The sequence below is a fragment of the Chiloscyllium plagiosum genome, unplaced genomic scaffold (genome assembly GCF_037043375.1).
Source record: "Chiloscyllium plagiosum isolate Xiang-an unplaced genomic scaffold, Cpla_swu_hap1 HiC_scaffold_10, whole genome shotgun sequence".
Taxonomy (NCBI): Eukaryota; Metazoa; Chordata; class Chondrichthyes; order Orectolobiformes; family Hemiscylliidae; genus Chiloscyllium; species Chiloscyllium plagiosum.
The window spans coordinates 8,854,604-8,875,209 of NW_028270148.1; the positions used below are offsets into that span (position 1 = coordinate 8,854,604).

At 43.5% G+C, this 20,606-nt stretch overlaps 1 protein-coding gene across 1 annotated transcript in view; it reads left to right on the forward strand.

Moving 5' to 3' along the window:
- LOC122552587 (collagen alpha-1(XII) chain-like) overlaps window positions 1-20,606 on the forward strand; it is a 275,375-nt gene that overhangs the window by 150,857 nt on the left and 103,912 nt on the right. Inside the window, exons 40-44 of the mRNA XM_087991107.1 lie at window positions 5,456-5,572; window positions 10,903-11,055; window positions 13,195-13,269; window positions 15,573-15,712; window positions 16,524-16,647. Coding sequence (XP_087847233.1) covers window positions 5,456-5,572; window positions 10,903-11,055; window positions 13,195-13,269; window positions 15,573-15,712; window positions 16,524-16,647 — 609 coding nt within the window. The remainder of the gene's footprint in view (window positions 1-5,455; window positions 5,573-10,902; window positions 11,056-13,194; window positions 13,270-15,572; window positions 15,713-16,523; window positions 16,648-20,606) is intronic.

Below are 20,606 nucleotides of genomic sequence, written 5' to 3' on the forward strand. Positions count from 1 at the left end.
TGGGCCTTAATCAAGAGCTCGCCCCTAGTCTTGCACAACACGCTGCCATTGATGGATTGAAGGTCACAGCTCCTTGGTATAACTCCCTGGCAGAGTGAAGGTGCCATGCTGACAATGCCAACCTACATGGCTTCATTCGTGAGTGGGCCACTTGCATGGACGAGAAGGACGTGATTCAGGACAAAGGGATTGGTGTTTCTCTTACACACATAGATTCGGTAATGCCTCTTTTGTTGCGAAAGGACAAATTTGCAATGCCATCGCACCAGCTATGCAACAGCAAGTGACCATGCAGACACTACCTTTAAAAATACCTCTGTGTGTCTCGTAGGCTCATAGAGTCACAGAGATGTACAGCACGGAAACAGACCCTTCAGTCCAACTTATCCATGCAGACAAGATATCTTAAATTAATTTAGTCCCATTTGCCAGCACTTGGCCCATATCCCTCTAAACCCTTCCTGTTCGTGTACCCATTCCTTTTAAATGTTGTATATCCACCAGCCTCCATCACTTCCTCTGGCAGCTCATTCCATACACATACCACCTTCTATGTGAAAAAGTTGCCCCTTAGGTCTCTTTTATATCTTTCCCCTCTCACCCTAAACCTATGCCCTCTAGTTCTGGACTCCCCCACCCCAGGGAAAAGACCTTGTCTATTTAGCCTATCAATGCCCCTCATGAATTTGTAAACCTCTCTAAGGTGACCCCTCAGCCTCTGGCAGTCCAGGGAAAGCAGCCCCAGCCTATTCAGCCTCTCCCTGTTGCTCAAACCCTCCAACTCTGGCAACATCCCGTAAATCATTTCTGAACCCTTTCAAGCTTCACAACATCCTTCCGATAGCACGGAGATCAAAATTGCATGCTGTATTCCAAAAGTGGCCAAACCAATGTCCCGTACAGCCACAACATGACCTCCCAATGCCTATACTCAGTGCTCTGTCCAATAAACTGTTTCGATTCACACATAAAGAGGGTGAGGAAAACAGCCAAAGTTTTCAGCCTGAATGCTGAGTTGGGGTTAAGTCTTAATGAGCTTCCCTGAGGATTCACTGAGTTTCAATCAGTGCCTAAGCTGAGCCACACGGACTGTGAGTGCAGCACATCTCAGTGTTGGACAGGGCAGGGGCTCGGACCTTGCCTCTCAGCATACCTTGGGAGCAATGCCCTGTGATCTTGCTCCCAGTTTCCATTCACTCACAGGCCATTGGTGTTGCTGGGAATACCAGCACTGATTCACAATCCAGTGAGACACTATTTAATGGGCAGTGTCTGGGGAGTAAGGCAGGACGAGATTCTGAACACATGAACAAGGTACAAGAGTAGACCAATTGGCCCTTCAAGCCTGCTCTGCCATTCAATAAAATTATAGAAGTTCGAATTTTAACCACAATGCTATACTCCTTACTCTCTGATAATCTTTCATCTCCTTGGTAATCAATAATTTATCTACCTCAGCCTTAAAAAAATTGAAAAATTCTGCATCCAATGCATTTTAAGGAAGGGAATTCTGAAGATTCTCAACCCTCTGAGAGATAAAAGAATGTTTCCTCATTTCCATCTTCACTTTCCAAGTGACGCAGGTGACAAGTCTGAAATCCTACAGTGGACTGTTCTGTGCAGCGATGCTCAGGTGGCTCTGGATGGACCGAATGGTCATTCTCAGGTTCAAACACATTGTGATGCTCTACTTGATCCTGAGAATGAATGCAGGGGAGAAAAAAAATCACTTGCTCACACAGAGGGGTTTGGCTGTAATATCCAACTTTCACATAGAGTTTGCAAGGGGAGCAAGGTGCTAATGGTTTGAAGATTAATTTGAGAGATCGAGAAAGAAAAAATATTTTGAAATATCTATTCTCAGGGCATGTCTTCACTGGCAAGGAGGGTGTTTATTTTCTTAACAAGATGGTAGTTTTTTTTTACCCCTGTAACATTACCCTAATATCTTTCTCTCAGCTTCTCTATTTCTTATCTGTAAGGGGAGTACAGAGGCGCTGATTTTACTTTGCACCAATCTGCTTGTGGCCTCCCTTCGCTCCCCAGACATATCACACATTGCCTTTGCAGGATGAATTTGTTTTTTTTTGCTGAATGCTGATTTCCTCTGGGATTATACTGACGGGCTGCCAGGTTCACTGTAAGCACTGGCCAGTGTTAAATTACCAGCCCCTGCACGCGCTCAGTTTTCACTCCCCACAGAAAAGTTGCAGGATATTCCTGTCAACCCTTTGTTCCAGCCAACACAGACTTCACACTTTCAGAGTTCAAGCCAACTTGGAGGTTGTGTGGTGAAAAGTTTATTTCAGAATGTAGGTGAAGAGATTAAAGCATCATCATTGAGCCTAACCTGCTGTATGAAGGTCAGACACTTTATTGACATCCGTCAGATGTCCCCTTTTTATCTATCCATTTAAAAAAAATTTTACCCCTCTTTCCCAGTTTCCTTGCTTCTTTAATATCTCCCGTATTGGATATTCTTCCAATCCAAATTCCCTCCCCCAACCTTAGTCTTAACAATCCCTACTAGGCGAAAGTGAGTACCGCAGATGCTGGAGATTAGAGTCGAGAGTGTGGTGCTGGAAAAGCACAGCAGGTCAGGCAGCACCAGAGGAGCAAGAGAATCGACGTTCCAGGCAAAAGCCCTTCATCAGGAATGAGGCTGGGAACCTTGGGGGTGGAGAGATAAATTGGGGGGGTGGGGAGATGGGGGAAGGGGGGCTGGGGTGATTGTAGCTGGGAGTGGAATAGGTGAATGGAGGTGGAGGTAAAGGTGATACGTCAGAGGGGAGGGTGGAGTGGATAGGTGGGAAGGAAGATTGACAGGTGGGATGGGTCATAAGGATGGTGCTGAGCTGGCAGGTTGGAACTGGGGTAAGGTGGGGGAACGGGAAATGAAGAAATCCACATTGTTGCCATGGGGTTAGAGGATCCCGAGGTGGAAAATGAGGCGTTCTTCCTCCAGGCCACGGGTGGTGAGGGAGTGGCGATAGAGGAGGCCCAGGAACTGCATGTCCTCGGCAGAGTGGGAGGGGGAGTTAAAGTGGTCGGCCACGGGGCAGAAGGGTTGATTAGTGCGGGTATCTGAAGCGCTTTGCGAGTAGGTGTCCTGTCATAGAGTCATAGACTCATAAGAGGTACAGCATGGAAACAGACCCTTCAGTCTAACCCGTCCATGCCAACCAGATATCCCAACCCAATCTAGTCCCACCTGCCAGCACCCAGCCCATATCCCTCCAAACCCTTCCTATTCATATACCCATCCAAATGCCTCTTAAATGTTGCAATTGTACCAGCCTCCACCACTTCCTCTGGCAGCTCATTCCCTACATGTACCACCCTCTGCGTGAAAACGTTGCCCCTTAGGTCTCTTTTATATCTTTCCCCTCTCATCCTAAACCTATGTCCTCTCGTTCTGTACTCCCCGGCCCCTGGGAAAAGACTTTTCCTATTTACCCTATCCATGCCCCTCATAATTTTGTAAACCTCTATAAGGTCATCCCTTAGCCTCCGGTGCTCCAGGGAAAACAGCCCCAGCCTGTTCAGGCTCTCCCTATCGCTCAAATCCTCCAACCCTGGCAACATCCTTGTAAATCTTTTCTGAACCCTTTTTTGTTTCACAACATCTTTCCGATAAGAAGGAGACCAGAATTGCACACAATATTCCAACAGTGGCCTAACCAATGTCCTGTACAGATGCAACATGACCTCCCGACCCCTGTATTCAATACTCTGACCAATAAAGGAAAACATACCAAATGCCTTCTTCACTATCCTATCTACCTGTGACTCCACTTTCGAGGAGCTATGAACCTGCTCTCCAAGGTCTCTTTGTTCAGCATCACTCCCTCGGACCTTATCTCTCCCCAATGTAGAGGAGACCGCATTGGGAGCAACGGATACAATCCGCTCCACACTCCCCTCCAACCTATCACCTTTGCCCCCACCTCCATCCACCTATTGCGCTCTCAGCTACCTTCATCCCAGTCCCACTCCCCTCCCATTTATCTCTCCATACCCGAGGCTCCCAGCCCCATTCCTGATGAAGGACTTTTGCTTGAAACGTTGATTTTCCTGCTCCTTGGATGCTGCCTGACCTGCTGTGCTTTTCCAGAACCACACTTTTAACAGTCCCTACTGTCCTTCCATATTTTTCAGCTTGAATCTCTCTTAGATAGTCTGTAGCTTCCCTCTGCATCTCGGAGTGGGCTCCATAGGGACCATTGAGGAACTCATTGCTTATGACCCACAAGCCCTAACCGCCCCATTCTCCTCTCTCATAATGAGCAGTTTTAGGCCTCATATCTAAGGATGGATCTGCTGGAGGGGTCCAGAGGAGATTTACAAGAATGATCCCGGTGATGAAGGGTGTGTCAAATGAGAAGTGGCTGAGGACTCTGGATCTGTACTCGATGGGGTTTAGAAGGAGTGGGGAAGATCTGATTGAAACTGACAGAATACTGAGAAGCCTGGATAGGGTGGATGTGGAGAAAATGTTTCCACAAACAGGAGAGACTAGGACCTGAGGGCACAGCCTCAGAGTGAAGGTACACCTCTTTAAAACTGAGATGAGGAAGAATTTCTTCAGCCAGAAGGTGGTGACTCTATTGCTGTAGAGACAAAGTGATTGAGTGTATTTAAGACAAAGATAGATGGGGGTCTTGATTTTTAAAGAGATCAAGGGTTGCAGGAAGAAGGCAGGAGAATGGGGTTGAGAAACATATCATGATTGAATAATAAAGCAGAATCAATGGGCAGAATGGCCTAATTCTGGTCCTATATCATATGTTCTTATGGTCTTACTGAATGAGCCATCTTGTTGGGGGGGGGGGGGGGGGAGAGGATAATCCTTCCAATCTTCTCCATTTCCAATCAACTTCACATCCAACTCATCACTTGCCATGTTGACCCAAAGAATTCTAGCCACATTTCCCAACAGAAAGTCTTGTGAACAAAGCCCTTACCACCTCTCAGCTGAGGGCTGATAACCCCTTCCTCCTGAATGAATCCTTATCTGTTACGCTGTCGATTTAAATACTATCTCTGCCATGTCCACCAGGGTCGTAGTGTAGCATGTGTCATTGTTACCCACCTTGCTTGTTCCCCACCATTTCTCTGGCACTTTCTGCTTCTCCATGGCTGGGTGTGAGGAGGTAGGGTGGAGTGGAGAAGGGGAAGAGAGGTGGTGGTTTCCTCCCCTCATGTTTGGATCTCATACAGATTAATTGATAAATTTTAAGTTTTGTAATCTGTGTGGCAACTCCGTTATCACGGGTATTGGTGAAAAAGAAGCAGATGGACCTGGGGGACTTGTTGCATTCTGCAATCCCTCGGCTTCCAATATCCAGCGACCTGTGACACAAGATATCAGCTGAGCAGTGATGTGCGCGGTGATTACTCATGTTGCTCATGAGACTGGATATAATGTTCTTTGGTTTTTCTTTTTCTCTCCTAGTGTACCTGAATGTGACGGGAATAAACACGTACAACATTGGCTGGGATACCTTCTGCATGCAGTGGAATTCTCATAGGGCAGCAACCTCCTACAGAATAAAACTACAACCAGTGAATGGTAATCAGAAATTCTAGAAGGATTTTTGTTGTTAACAACCTGCTTGTTTTTACATCTTAGATTAGACTAGTTAGGTGGGTGTTTTTGACTGGCACAGACGTGATGGGCCCAAGGATCATTTTCTGAGCTGTAGGTCTGTATGATTCTATCATTTTGATATTTATCCAATGTACAGCAGCCTATATCCTACCAAGTTCCACTTACTCAGCTTCCCTGTGCTTGTGACCTCTATTGGTTGTTGATCCAGTATCTTTGGAATTTAAGATTCTTGACCTTGTTTTCAAATACCTCTGTGTCCTCTCCCGTTTCCTTTAATTAATTTGTGGGACTTGAGTGTCGCTGGCTGGGCCAGCATTGATAGCCCATCCCAATTTGCCCTTGAGAAGGTGGTGGTGAGCTGCCTTCTTGAATCGCTGCAGTCCACTTGCTGTGGGTTGACCCACAATGCTGTCTTAGCCAGATCCTAAATCCTTTCAAGTTCTCAGTGTTCTTGATTGGTCTATTCTCACACGTCCTTTCACCCACAATCCATCACTCAATAAACTTCCATCTCAATGCTGTCAGTCACCCAGTAGACTGATATGCTCTGGGAGTGACTCAGTGTTGTGACTGGAGAGGACTAGCAAAAGAATTCCAAGACATGGATAAAAGGATAGGAAATTGGATGGTGCAGTGGGTTAGGTGGTGACACTGGCATTTAATTTTCAGCAGCTGTGGTTTGAATTCACTCCAGATTAAGTCTCCGTTATCCAGTCAACTGTTGCATCTGGTTTGAAAACCAGAATAGGGGCGTCGATTTTGTCAGCATAAATCTGGCCTGAATTAAGATTGAGTTAGCAATGCTACTTGAAGGCAGGATGGCACTGGTGTGAAATGGAAAGCCTTTCATATTTTCGAGCTGAACCATGTTGTTAGGACAGTGTAACGGGAGTTTTTACAATGCATCTCAAAGTGATGTGTTTAATAGTGAACTTGCACATATTCAGTGACATCCATGAGCTCAGTATATCCTGAGCTCAGCCACTCAAGTACTGGGCAGTGCAGTCCATCACTCAATTTCTGCACAGCAAGCTCCCATTAATAGAAAATGATAAGTCCTTCTGCTTTAGCTGTTTGGTAACTGGTCAATATTAGCCTGAACACTGGGAAAATCTCCCCTGCTCTTCTTGAATAGCCTCAAGGGATCTTTTGTGTCTAATTCAGGGAGCAGATGAGGCTTGACATTTCATCTGAATGATAGCATCTTCAATTGTGCGGCACTCCATTAGTACTGCTCAGGGGAGTGTATGTGCCTGAGTGTAGATGCACAGTTTAACCAATAGGGGATGCCTAGTGTCTTTATCATGAGACTGTTAATTCAGAGATCCAGGCAGTATTCTGGGGAGTTGGTTTCAAATCCTGCCAAAGCAGATGGTTAAGTTTAATTTTTTAAAAAATCTGGAATTAAGAATGATGACCACAATTCCAATTGTTGGGAAAAACTCACCTGGTTTAGGGAAGGAAACTGCCATCCTTAACTGATCTGGCCTACGTGTGACTCCAGACCCACAACAATGTGGTTGACTCTTAACTGCCCTCTGGGTAATTAGGGATGGGCAATAAATGCTGCCCTAGCCAGAGATACCCTCATCCCATGAATGAATGAAGAAAAGGGTCTTCCTGACCAATAATAAAGCAAGTTCCACACCTGAAGTTCCTCGCTGAAGTTGGGGCAGCCAGGAAATGAGGAGGAGTGTCTGACCCTTGGAATACTGTCTGCAGACATGCCTTCACCTGGTACTCTGAATTGGATGGTCATGTTGTGGAGCCCCACATAATCTCCCAATCTCGACTGACACTCCAGTGTGGCACTCACTGAATGGTGCGCTGTTGAGCATCATCTTTCCACGCTCCATGACTGTTCTGATGAACCTTAGAAATTTGCACAATTCTGGAGAAGATCAGGGGAGGTAGTATGTGCTGATATCCACACCAATATTCCTGGCTGAAGCAACACCATCAGTAACAGATGGTTATATGTTTTCTGTAAACAAACACAGTTCAGCATCCTCCACAAACATAGTGATTGCGCCTACATCATTAGCTGATAAACACTGAGATAATTTGTTGATACGATAAGAGGCCATATTGATGAAATTGTTCCCATCATGTTTTAGAACTCTCCAGAAACAAGTTGTAGTAAAGGACAACTCATACATAAACCTGCAAATTTTTATTATGCTGAAGTGATTTTGGAATGTTTTCAGCTACACCTTGTTTCCATATGGATTCAGTTCACAACAAAGCCTGTAAGATGTTAAAAAACAGGAAACCGAAGTGTGCACTGGAGACTACAATTCATTAGCCTCCATTAGCATAGCCTTTGAAGGTTTGCCAACTAATTCTCGAACAAATATGAAACAAAAGACGTTTAATAGTATCAGAAAGGGATCCTGAAGCCCAATTGAGTTGAATCCACATATGCATATAAACTCCAACATGTGTACACACACGCAATGATGCAGATGGGAGGCGATGGCCTCACAGTATTATCACTGGTCTGTTAATCTAGAGATCCAGATGATGTTCTGGGGACTGGGATCTAATCCTGCTATGGCAGATAGTGGAATTTAAATTCAGTTGAAAAAAACTCTGGAGTTATGAGTCTAATGCTGACCATGAATCTATTGTTGATTGTCAGGAAAAACCCATATGGTCACTCATGTCTTGTAGGGAAGGTAACAGCTATCCTTCCCTGGTCTGGCCTACATGTGACTCCAGATCCACAGCCATGGGGCTGACTCTTAACTGCCTTGTGGGCAATTAGGGAGGGCAATAAATACTGGTCTCGCTCGAGATGCCGTTATCCTGTGAATGAATAAAAAGCAAGAAAAATGCAAGTGCAAACATACATGCTTGCAGATATATGAGTTAGTTGCAGGAGTAGGAGTTTGACATTGCTCCACTGTTTAGTAAGGTCGTGGGCCCGATCTGGTTGATGAATTCCACATTCCCGATAACTTTTCACCCCCTTGCTTAGCAAAAGTCTATCCATCTCCACCTTAAAAATATTCAAGGACTCTGTGTCCACCACCAATTTAGGAAGAGCCTTCCAAAGGCTCAGGACCCAGAATGAGAAACATTTCTGCCCAACTCTGTCTTAACTGGACATTCTCTTGTTTTTAATCACTGACCTCTGAGTTGTATATTCTTCCACAAGTGGAAATATCCTTTCCATGTCCACTCAGGCAAAGCTTGATCGAGGTCCTATGCGATTCAGTTGAGTCACCTCTTAATTTTCTAAACTCCAGTGGATAGAAACCTAGACTTTCCAACCTTTCTTCATAAAAAAGATATGCAAGTTTGGTGGATTGGCCTTGGTAAAATTGTCCATTGGGTCCAGGGATGTGGAGGCTAGGTGGGTTAGCCATGGGAAATGTGGGATAACAGAGATAAAGTGGGGTCTGGTTCTGGGTGGGATGCTTTTCGGAAGGTCGGTGTTGATCCGATGGGCTGAATGGCCTCTTTCTGCACTGTGGGGATTACCTGATTCTAAGACAACCACTACACACAAATACACACAGTACATCTACACGCATTCACGCACACGCACAAACATGCTTCTTTATACAAACAGATTTTAAACAATATCCAAGGGAAATATACCTGCCCCCGTCAGAGAGCTAAATGTATCTGTGAGCTGAACAGCATTTCCTGTTTTCATTGTACTGCCATTCTGCCACATGATTTGGAGATCAATGGAAAGCAGAAATGCCTGTCAGCTAAAAAAAAAGTCTTACTTGGTTTTTTGACATGTCGTCAGGTTGAAAATAGGGAGGGATTCTGAGTTGCTGCTGTGCATAGTTGGAAAGGTTTTTACAGATTCTGCTTCTAGCCCTGTTATAAACTCACAGGAGTGAATGGAGAGCTGAATGGAGCTGATGAATGGTAACACCAATGGAATACCATTCCAGTACTTTGGAAATTTTAGGAAGCAAAGAAAAGGCTGAAAACTCAACAAGCCTCATCCTGATTACTTGCCTCCAGCAAACTTCTTCCCAATTTCTGAATTAAAGTCTGACAGCACAATCGTGGAGGGGTTTGAGATTATTTTGTGGGTTCCTTCAGATTCCCCAGGAATAATGTGATCTTATCCAACCCTGCCATCACCATCTGCAACCCACCTCACTGCTAAGCCAGGTCTGTCAAAACTTGCTCATGTTGAAAGGACTTTCTGTCTTAAAATATCAGGCAGGATGGCCAAGAGGACAGACAACTGCTTTAAATGTGGATTGTCTGTCAAGACTTATGCACAAAATGCCACCTACTCCATTCTCTGCACAGACACTGGCTTATCTTCATAATGTATCCATGATCTCTTTATTCAGATTTCCTGGCATCTGCGGTTTTATTTTGGTTTATCTTACATGGTACATTCAGAAAGTCTGCATCCTACACACCCCAGTCTAATTATTGTTAAGTTCCATAGTCGTTAAATCATGAGGCTCGCTCAAGAGCAAACTCCCCCACCACAGCTCTCTGGTTTTAATCATACTTACTTGCTCTATCCCCATTCACTTTAATGCTGAGCATTCACCTTATATTGTATTTGCATGAATAAGCCTTGTGTTGGTGATTCCAAAAGATTGCCGGAGAATTTCCTCCAGCATTTTAGGGTCCCTAACATTGGTATTACATTACATAGAGCTCTCTTTGAAAACTGATATGTCAGTCGAGGGCCTTCTTAAATGAATGATGATATCCAAAGGGAAATGAAATAAATATTCCTGCTTCACAGATACTCCTGGACATTTCAATCCAAGGAAGTGAACAGTTGAAAGACAATATCAAATAATTGACTGGCAGCGTCTAAGGATAGGTCAACAAACAACTCAGCATAGATTCCCACACAGGATGCTGCGCAGTGGACCAATTTGAAAAGTTCACATTTGTTACATGAATATTAATGACCAAAATACTACAATATCAAAAACAAGTAACAGCTATGTCTTTATAAAGATTATCATTAAGTTTAAACTCTAGATGCTCACGTTGTATTTTATGTCTCCAGCATAAGTTATTGTGATTTAGAATTCATACAAAATGCGCTGCAGGAATTATGTTAGCCTGCTCACACTGAATACTCATTCATAAAACAAACGCAGAGAATGTTGGAGAAACTCAGCAGGTCTGGCAACATCTGTGGAGTGAGGAACAGAATGTATGTTTTGAGTCCAATGTGACTGTTTTTCAGAACAGTTTGAGTCATACTGGACTCATTGAAACGTTGACAGTATCCATTGTATTTCATTTTCAATGGACACTCATTCATGCCTCTCTTTGTTTTGAAGCTTATGCCGGTGGTCATCAAGAGGTAACCATCAGTGGTGCTGAAACCAGCCATTGTTTCACTGGGCTTTCTCCAGATTCCCTTTATGAGGCCGTCATTTACACTCAGCTGCCAAACCTCGAGGGACCTGGAGTCCACGTGCAGGAGAGGACCTGTAAGTATTGAGGTGCAAACTATCATTGACAAGAGGGCAAGGGAGGAACAATAAACTTTCAACTTGCAAGTGAGAGTTGGGACACTATCTCTATTGATACAATCAGTAACACAAGGTACTTGGGGAGCCATCACAGAGGGTAAAGTGCGAGAGAGAGAGCTATAACTGTATCAGTAGAGAAATACAGTCAGTAACCCCAGGCACTGGGGGGAAAGGGTTACTGAGTGACTGTGCAATTTAGCTGGATTAACATCAATAATGATACAATCAGTAACATGGTGCTGGGGGGAGAATGGTTACTGAGTGACTGCAATTTAGCTGGATTAACATCAATAGAGATACAGTCAGTAACACGGTGCTGGGGGGAGAACGGTTACTGAGTGACTGCAATTTAGCTGGATTAACATCAATAGAGATACAGTCAGTAACATAGTGCTGGGGGGAGAGGGGTTACTGAGTGACTGTGCAATTTAACTGAATTAACTTTAATAGTGATAGGGTCAGTAATACAGGGTCTTGGGGGGAGAGGGGTCACTGAGTGACTGTACAATTTAGCTGGATTAACTTCAACAGTGATACAGTCAGTAACACCAGACGCTGGGGGAGAGGGGTTACTGAGTGAGAGTGTGAGGGAGCTGGATCCTCATCAGTGGAAAAACAGTCAGTAACGCAGGGCACTGAAGGGAGAGGGGTTACTGAGTGACAGTGTGAGGGAGATGGATCCACATCAGTAGAGATACAGTCAATTATGCAGGGTGCTGGGTGGGGAGAGGTGTTATTACGTGACAGTGTGAGGGAGCTGGATCCACAATCGTAGGGACATAGGTGGAACATTCAAATGCACCTTGCATGAGAAATTGTTAGGTAAATAGACAATGCTTTCATGGCACTTGAGAGCCAATCTGTGTTCTTTAACTCACCTCGAGCTCATCCTGTCTCCAGGTTTAATTGGTGATTGCAACAGTTTGTTATACTGAACTGTACAGGGTAAGAAGGGCCCCCCAGAAATGAGAGATACCACCTCTTTTAGAGGACATGACATTAAAATAAGAGTCAGGGTGAGATTAGGAAGATCTTCCTCATGGAAAGGGAGGTGGAAATCCAGAACGATCTTTCCGAAAATGCTGTAGAGTTGGGAATCAATTCAACATGGCAAAGCAAGATGTTTGATGGGCACGGGTATTAAGGGTTGAGAGTGTGGTGTTGGACAAGCACAGCAGGTCAGGGAGCATCCAAGGAGCAGGAGAATCAATGTTTTGGGCATAAGCTCTTCATCAGGAGTAGATGGAGTTTTTATACAGACCAGCCATGATCCAACTGAATGATGGAACATGCTTCTGTATTAGAGTAAAGATAGTGTAGTGGAAATGCCGCAGGGCTAGTAGTCCAGGATTCTAGTTAATGTTCTGGAGATGTAAGTTCAAATCCCCCCATCATGTCATATGGTGAACGTTGAATCTGGAGTTAAAAAAACAGCACACCTCATGCCAACTACATAACTGCTGTTTGCCTTAAAAACTGACCTAATGCCTAATGGGAAAGGAAAGCTGTGTCCATACCTAATCTGGGTCTGACTCCAGACTCACAGCAAAGTGGTTGAAACTTAACTGTCCAACTGATAATTAGGGATGGATAGTAAGTATTGACCCGTCCTGTGAATGAATGAAAAGAAATGGACTCCAATGGGAGTGGGTGGGATAGAGCCTGGCTACTGTTTAATCCCCACTGAAAACACATGTGAATGTATACTGGAGGAGTACATAGTTATCCTGTGACCGCCCATTTGATCATTTACGCAAGACTCAGTTTCCAATCTCTCAGAGAATAAAATGGACCCTTCATTGCCTTTGACTGTGGTCATGTACTCCAGTTCAAGCCATTCTCGCCTGGGCAGGGGAAGAGGGAATGGCGGAGGGTGAGGAGAGCGGGGAAGTGGGTGAGAATGTTGCCAAAGGGCTACGGTTTTGAGTTTGAATTTGAGCATTGCTATTAAGCTCACAAACTGAATTGCTGAACCTGATCTACAATACGATGGTCAAAAAGTGAATGCCTTTTTTCAGGAACTGGGGTTTTTGATTTTGTGATCATTGAAGAAATATTTCATTGAGATCTGAACTGCATGCTTAATTTCCTTTGCAGTGCTTCGCCCGACAGAGGTTCCAACAGAACCCCCATCTCCTCCTCCTCCACCGACCATCCCTCCAGCCCGGGAAGGTGAGCTCTTTACCTTAACTGTGTTGCCATTTCTGATGATCTTACTTGGAGCATTGCGATGAAAGGAAATGGTCCAAAATTTGGAAGCCTCTCTGGAAACTTTTAGGTTTTGGATTTCAGTCAGAATGAAACCTGGAATTCTGCACAAAAAGCAGAGAGCTTTGGAATTATGCAACACGTCTGACTGCGCCTGAGGGAGATTTTTCAGGGGCCTGTAGGATTACTGCTCTGATTCGATGTATTTCTAGATTTTATATTTATGTCACATCAATGATCTGGATATTAAATCATGACAGAACCTCTTGCATCAGCTGCCGCATCAATTAATCAAATATTTTGCATGAACATTTTTGTAACGAACAAGAAAGCAGAAGAAAAGTGAATGGTTTTTAAAATGTCCTCTGGTTTTTGTTCTGGCTTGTAGGAATGCTCTGAGGAAAAACCTTTAAATTCCAGAGAATCCAACACAGTCCTGAAGGGCTTATAATTCTTTGGCCAGTCACCTTTCAGTGACACAGCACCAGAATGCTATAATCCCCTTTGTCCCTGTAATGAAATGGACCTGTCAGTGTATTCCTAGTTATTACACTTTGCACTTCAATTTTCCTACATGTAGATTGAATTGAATTGAATTGAATTTATTATCATGTGTGCCGAGGCACAATGAAATGCTAGATTAGAGGCGATAGTGTTGGGGTGGGGTGGGTTATTGTGGCAATTGATTCCATCTGTGGTTAAAAAAGTTGCATTTATTCTATACCTGGTGGATATCTGGTGGAATTGACTGTTTGCAATTAGAAGAAACTTAGGAGATGTCACCCATTACACAACAAGAATGAACTTTGCGTTAGAGGCAAAGTCCCCTCCTGGGCTAAAGAATGGGGTTTTGCTCCACTTTAGCTGGAGATGAGATCTGGGGAAGCACATTCCCCTGGTGGCAATTGATGGCCCTGCAATCCCTGTTGATTGCAATGGCCTATGTCCATCTTCCAAGAGTCGCTGATACACTCAGAGGGTAGCCATTGCTGGCTCAGCACCAAAAGGAGGGGTGAGCATTGATGGATGCATGCCCCAAAGACAGGCATGTAGTGTCTAGGGACAATGGGGCCAGGCACCCAGAGAGAAGATGACCACATGCCAAGGGCAGGGGTCACTTTGTCATGGGAATCAGCTGTGGCATCAGGAATGCCCTCTATGGATCATGAAGCAGTCCTGCAGCCCCCCAAAACCTAACCCTAGTGGAACCCACTGGGAGACTGATGGGTCTTTCATATACAATCTCCCGTGTGGTGAGTGGTCCCTCCCACTGCCTACAGTGGCTGGAAGAGATGTTAATCAGTTACTTAAATGGCTTGATTTGGCTTCAGGTAGGTGATAAGACTGCCAGCTCTCCAGCCATTGGCAGGAAGTGATGGAGCATGGCCACTCCTCCCCCAGTACTTTAACACCTCATTTTGCCAGCCTTCCCATCTCCCTGTCCATCATCATGGGGACACTGGTGAACGTCTGAGGAAACAAGCCATCCTCAGCAAGGGAGGAATGAGGTCACTGGAATCAAAGAAACCTGTAAAACTAGGCAGGATTAAATATTTTGAATCAAACTTTTCAACTGTGGTAACGTATACCCCTGGAAGAGCTGGTACGTGAAACCAAACCTCACTACCACTGCACCACAAGAGGTCCATCAATGTTTCCTGTGATTCACACCATTCCCTGAATGACTGAAATCCATTCTCATCCTATTCTGCACAAACTCACCAAGAATTGTGCCATTGTAGATATTTTCTAGTCAACTTGTTCAGGGACATCATTGCATACCTCTGCAGCAGATGGGTCTTGTATCCAGGACTCCTGGGCTACCACTTTACCACAACTGGTCACAATTAGGGAGAACTAAAGGAAGGCTGATAATTGAAATCACTGGGAATGTTTTAGCATTGACAGATGGAAATAGACCATTTTGCCAAACTGGTTCATTCCAAGACCCTCCATCTAAATGTCTTTATCTAACTCTATCAATGTACCCTTCTTTCTCCCTCATGGTCTTGTTTCCCTCATCTCCATTATTTGTCACATCTTCACTGTTCAATGTGTCTTGGCCCCAGATAAAACATTGACCTGTTATTTGTCTTTCGTTCAACTGTTCATTGACCGAAGGATTACATTTCTATTGTTATTGCACTTAACTTGTTGTACATCTTTTCAACGTTTGAAGAGAAATCTTTCAGTTTGTGAAATCAACACGTAATGTGAAGGAAAACAAAACCTTGTGACGATCTTTATCCTTTCCTTTCCACGGCCAGTGTGCCTGGGTGCAAAGGCCGACCTGGTGTTCCTGATTGATGGTTCTTGGAGTATTGGTGATGAAAACTTCCACAAAATATTGCAGTTCTGTTTCGACACTATCGGAGCTCTTGATAACATCAGCCCACAGGGAATGCAGGTGGGTATGGTGTTTCATGCTATCCTCAACATGTAAAAGTGGTTCAGCTTTTTTTTAACCTCTTTAATTTGGCACGGTTGGCTCCAGCATCAACTTGGAGATATACGACTGTGGGCACAAGCCTCCAGTGCATGACATGATCAGTACTGGGGAAGTGGTGCACCTTTTGGAATTGCTGACATATTAAACTAAAGATTTCTGTCTGTCTGTCTAAAAGCCACTACACACCAATCTATATTTACACATTGTTTCAGTGTAGCGAAAGGCAGAGAAACAATTTCTTTCACTCTGGCCACTGGCATAAATCCCCAACCTCCACATCTCTTCATTGCATCAGTGATGATAGCATCTTCAGCCACTCTGCTCCCAAGAATTGCCTCCTTAAACCTTCCTTCCTTATCAAGCTGTCCATCACTTCTGCAAACATAGCCCTTTCTGGTCCCATCGGGTGTCCTACCTATATAAATACAAGTCTGTATGGGCTAAATGTACATCACAAATAATCTTGCCTTAGCAGTCACTGCATTACATTACAACCCTTTGTATGTAGAAAGCTCTGGGATATAATCAGAAATGTGTAAAAGTATTGCTTTCAGGTACAAGTTCTTCACCACATTCCTGACATTCAAATCTTCTTCCTTCCTTCCTTCCTTTTTCTCCCTTTGCATTCTATGTTTTGGTTTATTTTTCTGTGTTTTAAGTTGGGGCCAGAGAGTGGCAACACTACACAACACTTTCCACTCTATTTTGTAACAAGATACCTGTGCTAATAAATAAATCCAATCAAACTTTGCTTTCTTTGTTTGTTCAGGTTTCTCTGGTTCAGTTCAGTGATGATGCAAAAGCTGAATTTAAATTGGACACTTACAGAGATAAGGGAATGGTCCTTGCTGCTCTTCAACTCATCCAGTACAAAGGTGGAAACACAAAAACAGGTACAGTAAACGTTCCCCTATTGAAAGGAAGGATGTAAATGCATTGGAAGCAGTACAGAGGTTTACCAGATTTATATGTGGAATGTGCTGGTTATCTCATGAGGAAAAACCGGACAGTCTAGACTTGAATCCATTAGAATTTAGAAGATTGGCTTCATTGAAATGTAAAGGATCCTGAGGGATAGATGTGGAGAGGATGTTTCCTCTTGTGAGAACATCTAGAGTTATGGGGTCACAGTTTAAAACAAACAGGTCACCCATTTATGAAGAGGAGAAATGTTTTCCCACAGAGGTTCATGAGTTTTTAAAGAATTTAAGGCGCCACAGTCTCATTAGACGATGAGGCTGTTCTTTCATTAGAGAGACACAAACTGGTGGTGGTTTAACCTGAGGGTCACCTCATGGTAACCTTTGCTGGTGTGGGAATAGACCCACTGCTGTTAGTGTCACTCTAAATTACAAACTGGCCCATACAATCAACTGAGCTGAGCAACACCCTCTGGCATTGCAGTAGTGAATACTTCCAATTGGCCATAAATCCCTTTGACATATTCAGTTGTTGTGAAAAATGTGATGTGAACACAATTTTTTTTTTACTTTCATTGGTTGGGAAGTGCTTTGGCTCATCCTGAAACTAAAGTGCTTTGAAAAGCCACGTCATTTATCTGTGCGTGTAGCTGTTTTGAAGTAGAAAGTTTAGTGTTACGTCCCACTGAGTCAACGAGAACAAATCCTCATTGTATCTGGTCCTCCTAAACACCATCCAGTGACTCCTGCAAGAAGGTACAATATTCTAACGTGTGTACAATAACCCTCATGAATCTTGATTACTGGATTGCTGTCTTCAGTTACGCACATAATCATTTTTGAGTTTGTGAACTTCTTTGAACTAAAAGCTTTTTGAAGCAATTTTACTTTCAGTTCTAATTTGGAGTTATTATTGCCTGATTTGCTCCCCCACTAGGCTAATTTAGCAGAATATGTCCACGTTTCATGTCTAGTGTTAAAGCTCATGATGTTACACATTAAATAATCAGCAGACACAATTATTTATTGTCTGCATGGTAACGGCATTATCAGTAACTGCCAATACAAGGTTTGGCAAGTATCCCCATCATTTTTCTGTTCTCTACCATAGTGACCTCATCCTGTATACTTAACAACACCAGCTCAAGCTCCAATCTTCCCCACTCCCCACTAAATACCTTCTCCAAACTTATCCCTTCTAACAATATTTTGGCTTTGGTTTGGTTTACTCTTAACTAACTTCTGAATTTGCCCAAGCAAACCCCTCAGTTCATGGGCAACTAGAGATGAACAGTAAATGCTTTCCCAGCCAGTGATGGCCTCATGCCATTCATGACAAAATAATCCAGGTGCTTTGGCAAATGCCCTTGGAAGACCAGTTCGAATCTCATGACAGCTGATGGAATTTAAATTCCACCAATTCAATCTGGAATGTGTGAAATCAGTAATGGTGACCTTGGGGCTGCCTTCAATTGTTGTACAAGCCCATCTGGTACTTTGCTGTTGTTTAGGGAAGCTGTTTTTACATATGATTCCAGATCCACTACAATGTGGTTGACTTGTAACAGCCCTCTGCAGTGGACTGGCAAACTGGGCACTGAGGATGGGCAACAAATGGTCTTGCCAGTGATGCCCACACCCCATGAAAGACTGATTTAACTGGAGAGAAAAATAGAAATGTTGGAGAACTTTGGGAAACAGGTCCAAAATTATCTGCTCCTCTCTAAACATCCTACATACATAAAAACACAGAAAATATAAGCAGGAAGAGCATTCCACCCTCACAGGCTGCCCTGCCATTCATTAGGATTGTGCCTGACCATGCAACCTCACTAGTTGGCCCTCCTTTTCCCAAAATCCATTGATCCATTTGGCCCCAAATGCCATATGCAACTCCTTCTTGAAATAATGCAATGTTTTGGGCTCAATTGCTTTCTCTGGGAAAGAATGCCACAGGCTCACCACTCTGGGTGAAGACATTTCTCCTCATCTCAGTCCTTGAAAGATTTACCCTGTATCTATAGATGGTGACCTCTGCATTTTGGATTCCCCAGTCATGGGAACGTCCTTGCTGCATCTTCCATGTCTCGCTCTCTTAGAAGTTTTTGGGTTTCTATGAGATTCCGCTCATTCTTCTGTGAATTCGCCTGATGTTGTGTCATCCCAAAATCTATGGATTAATAATAATGAATGGAATAATAATAATACTAACCACACCCACTGTCTCCATGGATGGAAATTAAATTACTGAAATACTTTCATTTTCTATTAATCCTCTAAACACTCAGAAAACCCAAATGGAAAGGAACATTGTTTATTGCTGAACACCAAAATAGAGCCACTACTCATGGCATAGATCATGGCTAGTCCCAGCCCTGGCTCCTTATTTTTATTTATATCCAGAAGTGTTTTTACACACAACTAAATGGCTTTTCTCCCATCACCAAATCACCTGTTTCTTCTATTAACCAGCACTACTAAATCGCCAGTGTTTTCATCTGGGGTCTGTTTTACGTTTTTTTGTTATTTGATCTATTTTTCTAATTAACCTGTTCAGAGATATTACTGTACACATCTGGAGTAGGTGGGACATGAACCCGGGTCTGCTGATGCAAGACAGGTACTGCAAGAGAGCCCTCGAGGTCTGCTTTACAAAGGGTTCAGGTGATGAGTACAACTAGGGAGGCCATTGCCTGTTACCAAGGAAACTCATACTCAGTGAGCTTTCCAGGAAGATTATTTAGTGGTTCCCTATGGGCCTTGTAAGGGTTATCACAAGTTCAGAGTTTGCCCCACTAACCTCCCCCTCCTGGTGAAAGAAGCTTCAAGATAAATTTTATAGAATCAGAAAGCAATTGTATAAATATGAAGAAGACAATTTTTCATGGCTGTGGTAATTTTTCATGGCAATACAGTCAAATGGATTGAACAATCATTTGCCATAGAGCTGTCATAGACATGATGGATGGACCAGTGACTTAGGAAAGCTGAGAGTAATTTATTGCCTTTGTATCTTATGCCTAGGATATAGGCATACTAATGCTAGGATCCCATTTCTTTTTAATAGCCGTCCTCGATTCTCCTATCATCTTTCACACTCTTTGAATGTATGCCCCTCCTGGGTCTTTCATTTCCCACATCCCTATGAGATTTGTGCCATTGATCTTGTGTCACACTCAAAATAAAGTTAATCAGCTGCACGTTACTACAAGGACAAGTTCCCTTTGTTTCCCTTTGCAAATAACATAAGCTTTCCAATCTTGACGAACTCCCTCCATATAGGTCAACCACTGGGCTCTCATGAGATCTGAGTGATATTTGTCAGTGCATTAGCTCACATATTCTGCCCTTGGCTGGGGTGAGTCACCCACATGTTATGTCTGGACATTTGTGTTACAGACTGGAAAACTGGGAGCCCTGAGGTTCACCTCCCGACAGGATTTGTGATTAGTTTCCATAGGAAGTACATGCAGAATTTCCATCCTAGGATCTTCAGGCTCGTTAAGGGGATAGTAGTATTTTGTTGGCTTTTAATAAAGAAAGAAAGCATTTGTTGAGATTAGTGTACCAGGGGACTTTTCTATGCAATTACTTTGGGCAAATATTGAAAATGATGATGAAATTCTTTAAACTCTCTTCGTCTCCAAAAAATTATAAGATTTGTCAAATTTTATACAGTTGACGGTAGCAATCCTTTGAAATAAACAACTTGGTGTAGACAAATCCAATTTTTTTCCCTGCCTTCACATCCAGTATGTGACCCAGCATTCAGTACCAAGGAAAAAATCTATTGGTCTTCACCGCCATCTGATGTTTTTGTAACAGACCTCTGTTATATTAAGGCAGTTAGGAGGTGACCCGATAACAGTAGACTAAGAGACGATGTTTCCACTCATTGCAGGAGATGGAGTGTTGGGGGTAAAATGGCTACA